This window comes from Gymnoscopelus microlampas (assembly GCF_963454915.1).
Source record: "Gymnoscopelus microlampas genome assembly, chromosome: 20".
In the NCBI taxonomy this organism is placed as follows: Eukaryota; Metazoa; Chordata; class Actinopteri; order Myctophiformes; family Myctophidae; genus Gymnoscopelus; species Gymnoscopelus microlampas.
The window spans coordinates 42,279,559-42,300,616 of record NC_139957.1 but is presented as its reverse complement, the minus strand read 5'-3'; the positions used below and the strand labels follow the sequence as shown (position 1 = coordinate 42,300,616).

The 21,058-nt window shown below is 41.3% G+C and overlaps 1 protein-coding gene across 1 annotated transcript in view; it reads right to left on the bottom strand.

Moving 5' to 3' along the window:
- Positions 1-20,505, bottom strand: part of LOC311036148 (uncharacterized protein) — a gene marked incomplete at both ends in the record, with an annotated part of 40,508 nt that extends 20,003 nt beyond the window's left edge. Inside the window, 2 exons of the mRNA XM_084044675.1 lie at positions 3,853-3,966; positions 20,259-20,505. Of these exons, the coding sequence (XP_083900801.1) occupies positions 3,853-3,966; positions 20,259-20,505 (361 nt within the window). The remainder of the gene's footprint in view (positions 1-3,852; positions 3,967-20,258) is intronic.
- Between the last annotated feature and the right edge of the window lie 553 nt (positions 20,506-21,058).

The window sequence follows — 21,058 nt, the reverse complement described above, 5'->3', positions numbered from 1 at the left end:
GCCTACACTACCTGTAATACACTACCTGTAATATGCTGGCCTACACTACCTGTAATAGTTATTATTACCTGAGCAGGTGAGTCCAACAGCCTTGTCAGGTAAGCAGGTGTTTCTAGTTGAGTTTGAGGTTCTACAGTCCAGGATAACAGACTCGCTGCCTTCACACTGGAACTCTCTGGTCCACATTGATGATGCATTCACTTCTCCATAGAGCGCCCCCTGGAGGACTGAAGGAGGCCCACACTCAAGCTGCCTACAGACCACCTGTGCATCGTGCTGGTTAAAGTCACCTTCACACACTGAGACCCACGACTGATTAGACTTCACCTCCACTCTGCCTGAACACACACTAGTCCCATTCACCAACCTCACTGACTCTAAAGAGAGAGAGAGAGAGAGAGAGAGAGAGAGAGAGAGAGAGAGAGAGAGAGAGAGAGAGAGAGAGAGAGAGAGTATATATAGTAGTAGTATATGAACTCTAAACACATCGAAGAGCAATGGATTGACTGAAGCCCTTTACACCAATCCAGAAAGACTAATAACATAATGTTACATGTGCTCATAAAAAAACGTGGAATCATTACTAAATTGAAGACAACGACAAGAAAAACGAATGCTAGTCATCATCATCATCATCATCCTCATCAGTCTTCCCTCAGTAACCCGAGGGGAAGCCCAAACACCTCCAACAGGCCCTACATACTATACAAACACACAATGAGCGGTTGAACAGAAAACACGGACGGACGGACGGACGGACGGTCGGTCGGTCGGTCGGTCGGTCGGTCGGTCGGTCGGTCGGTCGGTCGGTCGGTCGGTCGGTCGGTCGGTCGGTCGGTCGGTCGGTCGGTCGGTCGGTCGGTCGGTCAGTCAGTCAGTCAGTCAGTCAGTCAGTCAGACAGACAGACAGACAGACAGTCAGACAGACAGATAGATAGGTAGTGTTACCTGAACAGATCACCTCCACTGTGTCAGCGAAAGTACCAAAATCTATTGTTCCACACTCCCTCAGTGAAGACTCATACCCATCACAGGAAGATGTCCTCCATCCAGGTTGATCTTTAGAACCATCACTAATTTGTGTTGAAACAGCAGAGCCACAGTCCAGCTGTCTACACACTACAGATGATGACTTCATGTTCCAGATTCTATAGAATCTATAGTAACCTGCCACTGGTCTCCACTCTTCCTCGTGCTCTCCCTGGTGTTTCATCTCCAGTCTACCAGTACAGTGACTGGTTCCTCCAACCAACCTGACCTCTATACACAGACAATAGCATAAGTAGTACATAAATAATATAATAATCCAAACCAATAATGAAGTTTGTTGCAACATTTTTCTATCCCAGACTTGTCAGATTTTGAATTACGTTTTTAAAATATTAAAAAATATATAATGCTTTATATTTTATTGTCTGTGTTTTAGAATTGATAATTTATCTGCGTAATACACCATTTTGTATACCATCTACTTTTATATTTTATTTAAGCATTTGAATCTTGTATTGTAAAGCACTACGTAACCTTGAGTGGAAAGAGTTCTACAGATTACATGTATTATTATTATTATTATTATTATTATCATTACCTGAGCAGGTGAGTCCAACAGTCTTGTCAGGTGAGCAGGTGTTTCTAGTTGAGTTTGAGGTGCTACAGTCCAGGAGAACAGACTCACTGCCTTCACACTGGAACTCTTTGGTCCACATTGATGATGCATTCACTTCTCCATAGAGCGCCCCCTGGAGGACTGAAGGAGGCCCACAGTCAAACTCCCTACAGACCACCTGTGCATCCTGCTGGTCAAAGTCACCTTCACACACTGAGACCCACGACTGATTAGACTTCACCTCCACTCTGCCTGAACACACACTAGTCCCATTCACCAACCTCACAAACTCTGGGGGGGGGAGAGGGGGGGGAGAGAGAGAGAGAGAGAGAGAGAGAGAGAGAGAGAGAGAGAGAGAGAGAGAGAGAGACAGACAGACAGACAGACAGACAGACAGACAGACAGACAGACAGACAGACAGACAGACAGACAGACAGACAGAGTATTAAACCAAGTGAACCAATAGTCATCATGGATTCATAATAAATTCATTCTAAAGTGAAGACTAACACTAGAAAAACTGACATGCTGGGCATGATATCAACCTCTAGGAGTCACCTTATACTCCACACACACACCCACGAAAGCGTGCACACACGATTTTGTGCGTGCGTGCGTGCGTGCGTGCGTGCGTGCGTGCGTGCGTGCGCACACACACACACACACACACACACACACACAGATAGTTCATGTTACCTGAACAGATCACCTCCAGTGTTTTAGTAGAAGTTTCAGACATCTTTGTTCCACACTCCCACAGTGAAGACTCACATCCATCCCAGGAAGATGTAATCTTCCATACAGGTTGATCTGTAGAACCAGAAATCCTTTGTGTTGAAACAGCAGAGCCGCAGTCCAGCTGTCTACACACTATAGATGATGACTTCAGGTTCCATTTAGACCGACCATCCGCTGGTCTCCACTCTCCCTGGTGTTTCATCTCCAGTCTTCCAGTACAGTTACTGGTTCCTCCAACCAACCTGACCCCTGTACACAGAAAATAGAGTGAGTAGTAATAAATAATAGAACATTCATTATACAATTATAATACAAGTTTAGTTTGTTGCCTTTTTTTCAGGCTTGTCATATATTATATCACTTTAAAAAAATATGTTAATGTTAAGGCCAGTTCATAGAGCTAATTTATTTACTTGATTGTTTTATTGCCTTTGTTTAAAAAAATAATTGATCTGCATACTACAACATTTTTTATACAATATATGCTTTTTATTTGAGCATTTATCTTGTCCATTTTATGTTCCTGTAAGTTGAATCTAGTTTTGTAAACCATGTAAACCTTGATAGGAAAGTGTACAGATAAAGTGTATTATTATAATTATTTTTATGATTATTATTGTTATTGTTATTGTTTTTATTACCTGAGCAGGTGAGTTCAACAGTCTTGTCAGGTGAACAGGTGTTTCTAGTTGAGTTTGAGGTTCTACAGTCCAGGAGAACAGACTCGTTGCCTTCACACTGGAACTCTTTGGTCCATATTGATGCATTCACTTCTCCATAGAGCGCCCCCTGGAGGACTGAAGGAGGCCCACAGTCAAGCTCCCTACAGACCACCTCTGCATCCTGCTGGTCAAAGTCACCTTCACACACTGAGACCCACGACTGATTAGACTTCACCTCCACTCTGCCTGAACACAAACCAGTCCCATTCACCACCCTCACAGACTCTGAGAGAGAGAGAGAGAGAGAGAGAGAGAGAGAGAGAGAGAGAGAGAGAGAGAGAGAGAGAGAGAGAGAGAGAGAGAGAGAGAGAGAGAGAGAGAGAGACATAGGGGGACAAAGGAAAGAGAGAGAGAGAGAGAGAAAGAGAGAGGGAGAGAGAGGGAGAGAGAGAGAGAGAGAGAGAGAGAGAGAGAGAGAGAGAGAGAGAGAGAGAGAGAGAGAGAGAGAGAGAGAGAGAGAGAGAGAGAGAGAGAGAGTATTAAACCAAGTGAACAAATAGTCATCATGGATTCATAGTAAACTCTAAACACATCAGAGAGCAGGGATTGACTGAAGCCCCTAACACACAGAGAGAAAGACTAATAACACAATGTTAATACATTTTAAGTGTACCTGCCGCTCGCTAAGTGTTTTAACTCCCTTTGATTACTTGTAAGTACTTTAACTCAAATACAGTACAGTAATAGACTTTTGAGTATTTTTACTCATTTTATGGACTTTTTAGTATTTGTACTCATGTTATAAACTTTTAAGTAGATTTTACTTATACAAAGTAGAAGTGTTACCTGAACAGATCACCTCCAGTGTGTCAGTGGAACTACCAGACTCCATTGTTCCACACTCCATCAGTGAAGACTCAGACCCATCACAGGAAGATGTAATCTTCCATACAGGTTGACCTGTAGAACCATCACTGCTTTGTGTTGAAACAGCAGAGCCACAGTCCAGCTGTCTACACACTACAGATGATGACTTCAATTTCCATGTAGACCGACCATCCACTGGTCTCCACTCTCCCTGGTGTATCATCTCCAGTATACCAGTACAGTTACTGGTTCCTCCAACCAACCTGACAACATCAGGCTCTGTAAAGAGACAAGACAAGAATAAGTAGTAAATAAATAATATGAAATAATAATCTAAACCAAAAGTGGAGTTTATTGCCTTTAGGCTTGTAAAATGTACTACATTTTGAGGACAGTTGATAGTGCTCAATTATTTAGGCTACTTTGTATTTGTATTGCCTCTGTTTTAGAATTCCTTATCAGCATTATAAGGCCATTAAGTATAACAATTATATGCTTCATATTGTTTTATTTTTTATTTGTATCAACTTGTCCAAAAACTGCAATATTCATTGGCTCATAAAAGCTATTTTTTTTTCACAGAAAGAAATTAGCCCAAATTGGGGAAGCGGAAAATCCGCTTCCCCAGTTTGATGGCATAGGTCTAAAGCTCATGTGTAAAATGTTTCGTGCAGATTGCTCAAAGATCCCAGGAGGAGATAGATTTTTACTATTTATCATATAATTCAAAATGGTGGGAGATCTAAAGGTCAGAGGTCAAAAGTCAGAGTGTGAAAGTTGTTAGGCATGAGGAGACGCATGTGTGTATCGAAGTTTCATGGCTGTAGGTCAAACAGGGCATGAGTTGTACCTGTTCAAAGTTGGTATTTTCAATTGAGTGCTACATCGCCACCCTTTGGCCGATGGTTTTGAGTTTTGGGTCTTCGCCGTTTGGCATAGCCCTCTACCATATTGCCGAGTTTCGTAAAAAGTCACCACACGGTTTGGCCAGAACTGAACAAACGGCGGAAGAAAGTGAAGTAAACTTTCAAACAAGAACATGCTATTCATAAGACAATTGATTTAATATTGTGTCACAAATACTGGGTGATTTTGAGTTCTGCAGTTAACAGTTTTTGGAGTCGGAAACAGTGTCTGTCCCATCTGGGGGGAGGCGATCATCAATTTACATTCCCAAGCACTCCAAAAGTTCTTGGCCATTGTTTAAGTTTCGAAGCCCAGGTGAGTGGGGGTCTGGGCAGGAAGAGATTTGAAGTCTGATTAAATCAGTCACACCCTGAGGATCCTGGTCTTTGTTCTGCAACAGCAGAACCCAGCTTTAGGTGTGAACTCAAAACAAATCACAGAGCCAAGTTCTTTTGTTAATCAGGAGGTCGATTTCAGTACCATTGTTTTTATGCAAGGGTGGTGGTCAAAGTGAAACATCTGTTACTCGGTCTCTAAGATAGGGGGCAGAGATGAAGTTAGGTAAGGTCATGCAGACTGCAGATTGAATTTACACTGTATTATTCTGATTTCTTGGTAAAAGCTTATTTTGTATTAAGTAGCACAGTGTGAAAACATATGAGAGGAATAAAGTGGATAACTCTGACCTGTGCTGTAAACCAAGGGAAATGTCATTAAGGAAAATATTCAGTCTGGAGTAAATGTTGCTTGTATAGACCCATTGTATTTCTAACTGTTGTTTGCAACTATGAAGTATAAAAGTGTGTGGATTCATTCTAAAGCTTGAGAGATGCTGGATAAGAATTAGCAACCAGGTTATATTTTGAAGTACTGTGTCTAAGTATAATTGATAACTTGTATGTGTCATATAAGGGAATACATTCAAATGTGTGATACCAGGAGGTAGGCGGGGACTCGACCACGACAACAACCCTGTCAGAATGTACTTGTGCTGGGATAGGCAGACAAAGGGATCAGGGGCTGGGCTAAAACTACGTGACCCCTCCCCTTGTTGACAGGAGGTGAACAGTGTATAAATGCTTTGTTGTTACTTGTGACTGGGCGCTGCTTATCAGGACAATATGGCAGACGTCCAGTCAGGCTGAAAATAAAAGATGCCCTGACTTGAATCCTTGGACTCTGGACTTCTTTCAACTTTAGGCTTTCTCCAGGAAACCGGTATTAAATGCCCGCTCTTAGGATCGAAAATATACAACAAAAGCCTAGTATTTCAAAGAGGTTTCGAGCCTGATAGGCCTCGAACCCTCAATTATTATTATTATTATAATGATTATGATTTATATTATTATTACCTGAGCAGGTGAGTCCAACAGTCTTGTCAGGTGAGCAGGTGTTTCTAGTTGAGTTTGAGGTTCTACAGTCCAGGAGAGCAGACTCGTTGCCTTCACACTGGAACTCTTTGGTCCACATTGATGCATTCACTTCTCCATAGAGCGCCCCCAGGAGGACTGAAGGAGGCCCACAGTCAAGCTCCCTACAGACCACCTGTGCATCCTGCTGGTCGAAGTCACCTTCACACACCGAGACCCACGACTGATTAGACTTCACCTCCACTCTGCCTGAACACAAACCAGTCCCATTCACCAACCTCAAAGACTCTGAAGAGAGAGAGAGAGAGAGAGAGAGAGAGAGAGAGAGAGAGAGAGAGAGATCTTTTTAATTTTTAACCACCTTTATTTTTGAGTAAAGAATGTCAATCTTAATCAAGACATACAGTACATATCAAGGAGCCACAAGTCGAAATTGTGAAAATACCTATTATATATATATATATTCATACACATAGAGAGAGAGAGAGAGAGAGAGAGAGAGACAAACAGACAGACAGACAGACAGACAGACAGACAGACAGACAGACAGACAGACAGACAGACAGACAGTGTTACCTGAACAGATCACCTTCAGTCTGTCAATAAAATAATCATACTCCATTGTTTCACATTCGTTCTGTGAACACTCAGATCCATCCCAGGAAGATGTAATCCTCCATAAACGTTGATCTGTAGAACCAGAACTCATTTGTGTTGAAACAGCAGAACCACAGTCCAGCTGTCTACACACTACAGATGATGACTTCAGGTTCCATGTAGACCGACCATCCACCGGTCTCCACTCTCCATGGGTTTTCATTTCCAGTTTACCAGTACAGTGACTGGTTCCTCCAACCAACCTGACCACTGTACAAAGACAAGAGAGAGATTAAAACGTGTGTGTGTGTGTGTGTGTGTGTGTGTGTGTGTGTGTGTGTGTGTGTGTGTGTGTGTGTGTGTGTGTGTGTGTGTGTGTGTGTGTGCGTGTGTGCGTGTGTGTGTGTGCGTGTGTGAGCGCGCGTGTATTTGTACGGCCATTTCATAGCTCCAATTTACTTTATCATTGAATTTCTGTTATTGTCTGATTAGGTACATCCTTTTAAACAATTTTGTCTTTTTATATATTAGATTTTCATTATATGTTTTATTTTTTTCCTTTTGGTCAGTTACCTATTCAATGTTTTGTTAATGTTTTATCTTGTTCATTAACTACTACGTAACATTGTTATTAAAAAGCACAGTACAAATAAAGTTTATTATTATTATTATTATCATTATTATACCTGAGCAGGTGAGTCCAACAGTCTTGTCAGGTGAGCAGGTGTTTCTAGTTGAGTTTGAGGTTCTACAGTCCAGGAGAGCAGACTCGTTGCCTTTACACTGGAACTCTTTGGTCAACATTGATGCATTCACTTCTCCATAGAGCGCCCCCTGGAGGACTGAAGGAGGCCCACAGTCAAGCTGCCTACAGACCACCTGTGCATCCTGCTGGTCAAAGTCACCTTCACACACTGAGACCCACGACTGATTAGACTTCACCTCCACTCTGCCTGAACACAAACCAGTCCCATTCACCAACCTCACAGACTCTGAAGAGAGAGAGAGAGAGAGAGAGAGAGAGAGAGAGAGAGAGAGAGAGAGAGAGAGAGAGGGAGGGAGGGAGGGAGGGAGGGACGGACGGACGGACAGACAGACAGACAGGGTATTAGACCAAGTGAAACAAAAGTCATCATGGATTCATATTAAACTCTAAACACATCAGAGAGCAATGGATTGACTGACGCTCTTTACACAGAGAGAGAAAGACTAATAACGTAATGTTACATGTGACTGAAATAAATAAATAAATGAACAAACTGACAAATACATAAATATACTAATTAATTAATTAATAATTACTACATTTAAGACAAGCACATGAAAAACAGAAACTAATCGTAATTATCATCATCATCATCACCACTATCAGTCCCCCACAGAAGCCCGAAAACTTCCAGGAAACCCTACACAGGGGTTGACACTAACGGCTGCCCGACTGCCCGTGGCAGCTAAATAAAACGTGCGGGCAGGTGGACTTTGCTTTCGGCTTGCCCGACTGGACAAGTGTGCGTTTGAGTGAGGACACAACCATCTTTAGCTCGCTATAAACACAACCCGAGATATATGTCTAAAGTTTAGACATATATCTCGGGTTGTGTTTATAGTGAGTTCAGGTGTTTAGACTCTAAACACCTGAACGTGGCCAGAGCGCTCTGTTCCCCCTTCTCTCTCTCTCTCCTTCACACACTCTGTCTCCTTCACACACACACACACACACACACACACACACACACACACACACACACACACACACACACACACACACACACACACACACACACACACACACACACACACACACACACACACACACACACACACACACACACACACACAGAGACACGATCGATAGATAGATAGATAGATAGATAGATAGATAGATAGATAGATAGATAGATAGATAGATAGATAGATAGATAGATAGATAGATAGATAGATAGATAGATAGACAGAGAGATAGATAGACAGATAGATAGACAGATAGATAGATAAGAGTTACCTGAACAGATCACCTCCAGTATGTATTTTGAAGTAATAGACCGTATTGTTCCACACTCCCTCAGTATGGACTCAGATACATCACAGGAAGATATAATCATCCATACATGTTGATATGTAGAACCATCACTACGTTGTGTTGAAACAGCAGAGCCACAGTCCAGCTGTCTACACACTACAGATGCTGCCTTCAGGTTCCATGAAGACCAACCATCAACCACTGGTCTCCACTCTTCCTGGTGTTTCATCTCCAGTCTACCAGTACAGTGACTGGTTCCTCCTACCAACCTAACATCTGTACACAGACAATAAAGTAAGTAGTAAATACATATGACATTCATTATAAAATTATAATCCAATTAAACAACATTTTTTAGTTTGTTTCCCTTTTTTTTATCTCTGGCTTTTTCAAACTTATGTTAAGGCAAGTTCATAGTGCTTATTAATTTACTTTGTTTTATTGCCTGTGTTTTAAAATTGATAATTAATCAGCATAATACACCATTTATTTTAGCATATATCTTGTCCATATTATGTTCCTGTAAATTGAAGCATGTAAACCTTGATTGAAAAGTGTTGTACAGATAAAGTGTAGTATTATGATGTATTAATAGATGGGGGCGGCCATAGCTGAGTGGTTAGAGAGCCCAGCCCGTCTAGGGAGCCAGAGGACCTGGTTGCACTAGGTACGATTCCAGGCCAGACCAGCAAATGTGTCAATGAAATTTGTCCCTGAGCAAGACTCTTAACCCCTAATTGCTCACAGGCCCTCATTGGAAACAAGACCGCAAGGACTTTCATGAACGGACCTGTTAAAAGGAAGTATCCTTATCCTTTATAATTATTATAATTATTATTATTATTAGTCTCCGCAGGAGAGTATTGTTTTCACTTTCTAAATATGACACACCGATTGGTCAAGCCTCACGTGACACGTGACAATACGGTGAAATACTGTGATCTGATTGGCTAGTGACGCATAGCGGCCTATAAATACATGGCGTCACTTTGACAGTGTCTGTGCCACTGTCAAAGTGAGGTAAGACAGGACCATCAGGAACCAACACTTACACAGACAGGACGGATAGGAAACTTACAGTATACAGACAGGACGGATAGGACACTTACACAGACAGGAGGGATAGGACACTTACACAGACAGGACGGATAGGACACTTACACAGACAGGACGGATAGGACACTTACATAGACAGGACGGATAGGACACTTACACAGACAGGAGGGATAGGACACTTACACAGACAGGACGGATAGGACACTTACACAGACAGGACGGATAGGACACTTACATAGACAGGACGGATAGCGACCTATAAATACATGTGTCACTTTGAAAGAGTCATAAGCCAGATTCCAATACCGAAAATCTCGGCCACTCGCTCACTCCCACTCGGTCACTCCGACTTCGAACCGGAAGTAGTCGCGGTCCAATTGTTCATGTGCGAGTGGAGTCGAGTGGAGGAGGCGAGGAGGCTCTCCACTTCCGCATTGAGCGAGTGTACATCAAGTGTATCCTCCCGGATAGGACACTTACATAGACAGGACGGATAGGACACTTACACAGACAGGACGGATAGGACACTTACACAGACAGGACGGATAGGACACTTACATAGACAGGACGGATAGGACACTTACATAAACAGGACGGATAGGACACTTACACAGACAGGACGGATAGGACACGACTGATAGGACACTTACATAGACAGGACGGATAGGACACTTACATAGACAGGACGGATAGGACACTTACATAGACAGGACGGATAGGACATAATAATTAGAACATAAGAAGTAGAACATTCACAGAAGTAGAACATTCCCAACATTCCCAACACAAGTCTGCCGGCGGAGACTTGTGCTCCGAGGAGCACTTTTTCTAGTTATTATTATTATTATTATTGTCTCCACCAGGAGACTATGTTTTCACTTTCCGCCCCCCCCCCCCTCGGCCAAGCTAACATTGGTCAAGCCTCACGTGACACGTGACAATACGTTGAAAGAGTGTGCTCTGATTGGCTAGTGAGACGCATGACGTATAGCTGCCTATAAATAGATGTGTCACTTTGAAAGAGTCTTAGTCTCTTTCAAAGTGAGGTAAGACAGGAATAATCACGAAATGGCTGAGAAATGGCGGAGCAATACATTATGTAGACACACTGGTGTCATCACAATACGTAATATAAATAGCTTAGACAGGATTAATCAAGAACAGTACTTTCCAGTCACAGTTGATGACACAGTGCAAACTGAAGAAGCTAATCATTGTCTGCAAACTGATGAAGAAGCAAAGGCGCAACGCCTATCATCAAAGTTCCAAACTTGGAATAAATTCCAATATTTGCTGCCGGAGACTTGTGCTCCGAGGAGCACATTTTCTAGTTATTATTATTATTATTATATACCTGAGCAGGTGAGTCCAACAGTCTTGTCAGGTGAGCAGGTGTTTCTAGTTGAGTTTGAGGTTCTACAGTCCAGGAGAGCAGACTCGTTGCCTTCACACTGGAACTCTTCGGTCCACATCGATGCATTCACTTCTCCATAGAGCGCCCCCTGGAGGATTGAAGGAGGCCCACAGTCAAGCTGCCTACAGACCACCTGTGCATCCTGCTGGTCAAAGTCACCTTCACACACTGAGACCCACGACTGATTAGACTCCACCTCCACTCTGCCTGAACACACATTGGTCCCATTCACCAACCTCACAGACTCTGAAGAAAGAGAGAGAGAGAAAGAGAGAGAGAGAGTATTAAACTAAGTGAACCAATTCTGCCCTGCCAAGCAAAAGAGCAGTAACTACGTTTTTGGACACGCCGACTTTATTTGTGTATCCCAAAGGTCAAATTAGCCTTTGTGATTTTGGGGGATAAACAATTACCTCAAGAACAGATGCAAAATTTGTGGAATATCACTTATGTGCCAATATCTCATTTGTCTGACCAGTTGAAACACTTTTAAACCCATTTTGCAGTGGGGGTTTTTTTCGTAGTTACTGCACTTTACCTTGGCAGGGCAGATTTATAGTCATCATGGATTCATAGTAAACTCTAAACACACACACACACACACACACACACACACACACACACACACACACACACACACACACACACACACACACACACACACACACACACACACACACACACACACACACACACACACACACACACACACACACACACACATACATGCGCGCACACACACTCTCACAAACACACACAAATACACACAATGAGGGGGTGAACAGAAAGACGGACGGACGGACGGACGGACGGACGGACAGTCAAACAGTAATATCATTTTCATTAGAAGAAGACCTTTTAGTCAATACTCTATAAAACCTTGTTGTTTCATGTTTGTTTACCTGTTATGCTGCTTGTTTGTTTAGTCTGGAGAGCTGGGGGAAAATCACAAAGTAAATGAGTTTCACTGTAACAGAGACAGTAGTGTCCAGTGGAAGAAAGTAACTAAGTACATTTACCCAAGTACTGTACTTAAGTACACTTCTGAGGTACTTTGACTTTACTGGAGTATTTACATGTTTGAATAATCCTACTCCACTTCATCTCAGAGGCAAATATTATACTTTTTACTCCATTACTATTATTTGGAAACTTTAGTTACAGTATAAGTTACTTTGTATATTTAGATTATTATTACAAAACATACATACACAAATTAACCCCTTAAACCCCATAGACAGTAAAGTGGACCTGAGATGGCTCTGTGTCTGGGCCACTTTTTTCCCTCTACACCAAATCTCTTCACCAAAAATAAAACATTGTCACGTTTTGTGAGCTTGTAGATCTGCTATTTATGACTAATGTTCCTGCTGGGGTTTAAACGGTTAAGCCCTATATTTTATACTTTGTCTTTTAAAAAAATAGCTAATCTACAAGCTCACAACGTGTTGCATTGTGACGCGTTGTGAGCTTCTAGATCGGCAATTATTTCAAAACTGGGTCCATTTGGTTCTACTTGTACGCTCTCAGAGTTAAATTAACACACATTTTGCAGTGGAGATTGGGGTGCCAGAGATGAACCCATTATTGATTTCAGCTGTTACAATTCCAAACATGCAAACATGACCCGCTTTCATTACTTCAGTCTATATTAGTAGCTTAAGGACTAGTATTACAATGCTATTGTCTTTTTTATGTCCAATGTATTTGTATTTAAGTTCATAAAGTTAACATAAGTATAACTAAATGCATTTGAAATTAAATAAAAATGTTACTTTTCAGGATTCCAATTCAAAAGTAGTAAAAATAGCCGATCTACAAGTTCAAAACGTGTCGTACTGCGACGCATTTTGAGCTTGTAGATCTGCTATTTTTGTTTAAATAAAAACATTTTTATTTTTGACCCCCATATGAAAATATATGTCAGGGACCCCCATATGAAAACACATGCCAGGGACCCCCATAAATGCAAATCACTTACCCTACTAACCCCCCAAAAACACCAGGCAAAACCTATATATGATACAATCCAACACTTAAAGGTAGGCTAAGTGATTTGCAATTATTCAAATAATTGCAAAATAGCTAAATATTCTCATTGCTATAGTGTGTTTGTTCAGTAAAAGGAATCTCCCAATTTTCTCCAGCTTCCACACAGAGATTCCAGACTAATATCTATGCAGTGATATTAGTCTGGCCATGCCAGGCTAGCTTAAAAGTTGTCACCTACCTGAAAATGTATTATAATCTTTACTTAAGAGCTGGAGAGACCCCTGTGACCGAACAAACACTCTGTAACAAAGATTACTATCAGAATATAGTACTTTAACCTTTTTAACCAAAAAATAAATAAAAAAAATATCCAAAAAATATCACTTACCCTACCTTTAATATAATAATTAAATGCATGTAGGCCTATTCATTGAGCTTGCAGAACACATGGTTACAGATAAAAATAGTTATTGGAACATTAAATGCATATCAATCTGGTTTAAACAACATTAGGAAACACGCCCAAATAAGCAACTACACTTTAGAAACAAGCCCAAATAAGCAACTACACTTTAGAAACAAGCCCAAATAAGGAACTACACTTTAGAAACAAGCCCAAATAAGCAACTACACTTTAGAAACAAGCCCAAATAAGCAGCTACACTTTAGAAACAAGCCCAAATAAGCAACTACACTTTAGAAACAAGCCCAAATAAGCAACTACACTTTAGAAACAAGCCCAAATAAGCAACTACACTTTAGAAACAAACCCAAATAAGCAACTACACTTTAAAAACTACACTTTAGAAACAAGCCCAAATAAGCAACTACACTTTAGAAACAAGCCCAAATAAGCAACTACACTTTAGAACTACACTTTAAAAAATACACTTTAGAAACAAGCCCAAATAAGCAACTACACTTTAAAAACAAGCCCAAATAAGCAACTACACTTTAGAAACAAGCCTAAATAAGCAACTACACTTTGGAAACAAACCCAAATAAGCAACTACACTTTAAAAACAAGCCCAAATAACAACTACACTTTGGAAACAAGCCTAAATAAGCAACTACACTTTAGAAACAAACCCAAATAAGCAACTACACTTTGGAAACAAACCCAAATAAGCAACTACACTTTGGAAACAAGCCCAAATAAGCAACTACACTTTAGAAACAAGCCCAAATAAGCAACAACACTTTAGAAACAAGACCAAATAAGCAACTACACTTTAAAAACAAGACCAAATAAGCAACTACACTTTAAAAACAAGCCCAAATAACAACTACACTTTATAAACAAGCCCAAATAAGCAACTACACTTTATAAACAAGCCCAAATAAGCAACTACACTTTAGAAACAAGCCCAAATAAGCAACTACACTTTAAAAACAAGCCTAAATAAGCAAAGTTACACTTTAAAAACAAGCCCAAATAAGCAACTACACTTTAGAAACAAGCCCAAATAAGCAACTACACTTTAGAAACAAGCCCAAATAAGCAACTACACTTTAGAACTACACTTTAAAAACAAGCCCAAATAAGCAACTACACTTTAAAAACAAGGCCAAATAAGCAACTACACTTTAGAAACAAACCCAAATAAGCAACTACACTTTGGAAACAAACCCAAATAAGCAACTACACTTTGGAAACAAGCCCAAATAAGCAACTACACTTTAGAAACAAGCCCAAATAAGCAACTACACTTTAAAAACAAGCCCAAATAACAACTACACTTTATAAACAAGCCCAAATAAGCAACTACACTTTATAAACAAGCCCAAATAAGCAACTACACTTTAGAAACAAGCCTAAATAAGCAACTACACTTTAGAAACAAGACCAAATAAGCAACTACACTTTAGAAACAAGCCCAAAAAACGCAACCCACAACTAAATATTTACAAGCAACCTTACAGAAAGTGGCTTATAATAAGTGGACATGGCAACACTGCAGCGCAGCGCAGTCGGGGGAGCCCACGGTGGGTTCGAACCATAGACTGTAAAAAAGAATGGACAAAGCCACTCCCCTGCTTTCTACAGAACGAAAATGAAGCTGATAGTTCAGGAACATGCATTCCTCCATCGTTAATATATACAGTTGGCCACGTCCGGAACTCAAACGCTATTGGTTGAGACCAGACACGTGACCAGCGAACCGGAAAACACCCCCAAAAATGCTATTGGTTGGGTAGCTTGTCAATCAAGAGCGGGGGCGGGGAATGAATGCTATTGGTTGTGTAGGTTGTCAATCAAATCATCCCGCCCCTCCTGGAGCATAGCCTACTTTATCGTCAATTTTAGAATAAATGGGACCATAATTTAGCAAAACGCATATCATGATGATTGAAAGGAGACTTTAAACTAGCAACTGGAAGCATATAGACTTTATGACAATTTTTATTACGGTAAGAAAATCTAGTCTAAAGTTTGTCAAAAACCCATTCACTTGCGCTAAAATAAATTCTTTCTGACACTTCAGGTCGGCGCAGGGTAAAACAGCGCCACTCTGGCCATTCATAAGCTTCCGTGTTGGCCTCATCGTAAATATCCAAGCCTTGCCCCTTGGTTCGAACCCACAACCACCACGTTGGTTGGCAGCCACTGCCCCACCCGAGTGCCTAGATCCTCTGAATGTTTGTTCAAGCTACCTACCGTATGCATGGCATAAAAACTAGACATAATGCATAAAAACTAGACATAATACATAGTAAACATAGTAAGTATTATAGTATAGTAATGACATAATAAACGTTGTGTCACCATGTTGTGTCAACAGACAGGTCGGTGACAACATGAGACTTCTCAAGGACTCATAATGTAAAACCACGTCAGAGATAAACCACCGTAAACCATTGAATGATCCAGTCATGATCAGCAATATTTCAAAACCAAAGTGACATCAATCTGAACGTATTAAAACAGAGTCCTACCTGAGCTCCAGAACAAAGCCAACAGCACCAGCATGTGATTCATAATTCGTCTCTAGCTGTCAGTACAGATAAAAGCAAATGGACATTCAGTCAAACTTTAGTCTTAACTGGACCTTCAGTGAACAAGACGAGCTGTCTTCTGTCTCTGTGACACATCAGCTGTCCTGTTTATATGTGTTCATCAGGTGCTTTCTCTGTAACGTCATGGTTTTCTTACTGACGTTGTGAGAGGAAGTGTTTTTTAGCACATCTTCTTGTGAATCTGAACTGGAAAATCCAACATGACGTACATTAAACCCTACGTCAATGGTCACATATACGCACGCACACACGTGCGTGAGCCCTTCCTGCCTGCTTGCTTATCTATACTCACACATAAATACATGACAAACAGGCCTATTAGAGTACAAGTCCATTATAATCTTGACATTTTGAGCGTAACCCTCCAAACCTATATCTATACAGACCACATGACACCAGAGACACATGAATACTGACACTGACTTCACATGGACTGGTTTAACACGGCATCACTCACAAGGAGTTTTTTGGTTGTTTTTGTGCCCGCAGGTTTGCACATGTATATTGAAATTCTTTATTCGGAATAACGCCTTGAGATGAACCATCTCATTTTCAAGGGGCTCCGCAGTTGCAGAATACATAATAATACATTTAAGAAACAGAACAAAAACAAAACATAAATAAATAAACAGGACAAAACAACATCAATCAAGGGGGGAAAACAAGACAAAACATACAACAATAACACAACAACAATACACAAAGCACATACAGTACATGAATTATTCTGTCATAGATCTGTTACTGATAATTATTGAAAACATGAACAGGTAGTCTCAAGGTGAGAGGACAGCGCCGTTTTAAAAAATTGGGAGATGATATTGACCGAATATGAACAAGTAGGTTGTTCCAGTCAGAAGGAGCTTTAAACCTAAGGATTTTTTGGAAACTGAATTAGATACGCTTGGAACATCAAAGTAAACTTGTGCACAATGTCTCAGTTGGTGTCTAGAAGTAAAATGATTCATATACTGTTTGAGGTACTGTGGGTAATTAAAGTAGATACATTTAAAAATGAACTGTAACCAGTGCTGCTGTCGTCTTACTGTGGGAGATGGCAAGTTAAGGTTTTCATACATGGTGCAATGATGAGTCATATAAGGACAGCCAAGAAAAAATCTACATAAACGGTTGTATATTGTATTAAGTGGACGAAGGTTATTTTTAGATGCAGTCTGATAGACTACATCAGCATAATCCATAATAGGAAGTATGAGTTGAACGTTTTTTTTCTAACTGTAAGTGTAAAACATTTTCTGTTACGGTAGAGAACACCAGTAATAAAGTTTATTTTTCTAACAATGTTGTCAATGTGACATTTGAATGTGAGTTCTGAATCCAGCCATAGGCCTAGATATTTGATGTGATCAACTCTATGCAGTTGCGTACCGTCAAGACAAGGGATATTATATGATTGATTAATGGTTTTAGATGTAATATTCTGTTTAGTTCCAAAAAGCATAGTGTTTGTTTTTGTTTTGTTGATGAGTAATTTATTTGCCGAGAGACATAATTCGAGATGATTGAAATTTGACTACACTTTAGAAACAAGCCCAAATAAGCAACTATACTTTAGAAACAAGCCCAAATAAGCAACTATACTTTAGAAACAAGCCCAAATAAGAAACTACACTTTAGAAACAAGCCCAAATAAGCAACTACACTTTAGAAACAAGCCCAAATAAGTAACGTCATGGTTTTCTTACTGATGTTGTGAGGAAGTGTTTTTTAGCACATCTTCTTGTGAATCTGAACTGGAAAATCCAACATGACGTACATTAAACCCTACGTCAATGGTCACATATACGCACGCGCACGCACACGCACACGCACACACGTGCGTGAGCCCTTCCTGCCTGCTTGCTTATCTATACTCACACATAAATACATGACAAACAGGCCTATTAGAGTACAAGTCCATTATAATCTTGACATTTTGAGCGTAACCCTCCAAACCTATATCTATACAGACCACATGACACCAGAGAGACATGAATACTGACACTGACTTCACATGGACTGGTTTAACACGGCACGGAACATCCCACTCCACTGACACATGCCTACTGTATTTGACCGATTACATCAAACGTGAGGTAGACTCGGGCAAATACTGCGGCATGGTCATGCTGGACCTCCAAAAGATGTTTGACACTGTAAACCACTTAATTCTACTTGATAAGCTGAAGGCGATTGGTTTTGATTGCACATCACTAAATTGGATGAGATCTTACTTGGAGGGTAGAGAACAAGTGGTTGACATCAACGGAACCATGTCCTCATCCCTCCCGGTGAGCTGCGGGGTTCCTCAAGGCAGCATTCTAGGGCCGTTACTGTTTCTTCTATACATTAACGACATGAATGCTGCCTGTAACTGCAAACTGTTCCTGTTCGCTGATGACTCGGCACTCCTGATCTCGGGTGAGGACAAGTTGCAAGTCGAGGAAGCTCTCAGCTCTGAACTCTCAAAAATCCGTACCTGGCTTACCGATAACAAACTGTCACTGCACCTTGGAAAAACTGAATCCATCCTATTTGGGACCAAACATTCCCTCAGTAAAATGAAGGTAAATGACTTCAAGGTCAAAGTCGATGACACAATCATCACTAGCAAAGAAGAGATTACCTATTTGGGATGTATTCTTGACAAACACCTGACAGGTGAAAGCATGGCAACAAAGGTGTTCAAAGGAGTAAACCAGAGAACCAGATTTATGGGCAGAGTTTCCTCTTTTGTCAACCCTCAGGCACTCAGGACCCTCTCAGGGGCCCTGATTCAGCCCCTTTTTGACTATGCTAGCTCCTCTTGGTACTCCAACACCTCAGTGTCACTGAAGACTAAGCTTCAAACCTCCCAAAACAAACTGATTCGACTACTTCTCGGACTAGGGCCCATGACCCACCTCTCTCCCACTCACTTTGCCAGCCTAGGCTGGCTCAGGGTGGAAGACAGGGTTATACAACTAAAAATGTGATTGGTCTTCAAAATTGTAAATGCAGATTTGCCCGAATTGCCCCCTATACCCGCATATCTGTATAAGTACCTCGAAAAAGTTAGTGACACCCACAGTCACAAAACTAGAGGGAGCGTAAACAACAATCTGGTAACACCCACCCATAAAACAAACATGGGCAAATTCTCCTTCTATAGCACAGCCACCAAGGAATGGAATAGTCTAACCCCATCCCTCAAAAAATGCAGTTCGCTGGGCTCATTCAAAACAGCCCTAAAAACACATCTTTCTGGAGGCCTAAAGAGGAGCTAGTACCAGTTTCCCTGTAGACAGACGACCCCCCCCCCTTTTTTTTTGTACATACTTTTTATTTTATTTTCTAATGCTTTTTTTGTGCATATAATTTTTTATTTTCTCATGCCTTTCTTGTACATAATGGTATATATTTTTTTCCCTCTGTATTCTTTGTTGATTTTTTAACTGTTTGGTTGCTACTATATGTCTATGAAATTAATTCAAGGACCCCAACGGAAACAAGCCCGCAAGGACTTTTTTGGCCGGACCTTTTAGACAAAAGCATTATAAATGTAACTGTGTTGTTTTACATTCTTTTGCCTAAAATTTCAATCAATCAATCAAAAAATCAAACTCACAAGGAGTTTTTTGGTTGTTTTTGTGCCCGCAGGTTTGCACATGTATATTGAAATTCTTTATTCGGAAAAAAACCCCTGAGACGAACCATCTCGTTTTCAAGGGGCTCCGCAGTTGCAGAATACATAATAATACATTTAAGAAACAGAACAAAAACAAAACATAAATAAATAAACAGGACAAAACAACATCAATCAAGGGGGGAAAACAAGACAAAACATACAACAATACACAAAGCACATACAGTACATGAATTATTGTGTCATAGATCTGTTACTGATAATGAGTGAAAACATGAACAGGTAGTCTCAAGGTGAGAGGACAGCGCCGTTTTTAAAAAATGAGGTCTGCGCACCTGGTTCCAAAGAGGGTTACGGAGGGAGGTCCAGACAGAGCATTTCACCCACCTTTCATGTCTCCCTCCTCAGGCCTGTGACTCCCGGTCCCCTGGCTGATGCTGTCCCCCTTGATGCCCCACCGCCTCCCCTGGACATAGAGGGTGCTCCTGCCTATGCTGTTAGGAGCCTCCTGGACTCCAGGCGTCGTGGGGGTCGGCTTCAGTATTTGGTGGACTGGGAGGGGTTCGGCCCTGAGGAGCGTTGCTGGGTTCCAGCTGCTGATGTCCTGGATCCAAACCTCATCCGGGACTTCCATCAGCGTCGTCCTGATCGACCCGCTCCACGCCCTCGGGGTCGGCCTCCAGCTCGTCCTGCTCGTCCTGCGTCCAGTGCCACGCGTCAGGGGGGGGGGGGGGCTGGTACTGTCACGACCACGCCCACGCCCTCATTCCAGAGGTCCTCATCTCCAGCCTATTAACCTTACACACCTGTTCCTCCTTAGTGCACTCCTATATACACCCCCCTCTTCCACTCTGCCAGCAGGCAGTATTGTTTGGCTCTAGACTAGACTAGGAGCTCCACACGGTCCCGTCCGCGTTTGCCCTTGTTTATAGTTTCTCTGAGTCTGAACTGTGCCTTGTGCCCTTGTACCTTTGTTGGACTTTATTAAACACCCTTGAAACCTGCGCCTGCATTCAAAAATGTCATTATACAATGGGTCACATGAGCACTTTAACATATACATCAGCTATTTGAAAATAGCAGATCTACAAGCTCACAACGCGTCGCGATGGAATTATAATAAGCAGATCTGGCAACCCTGACTCTGGACCAGGGCTATGCTGTCTCTAATCACTGTTATTATGTTT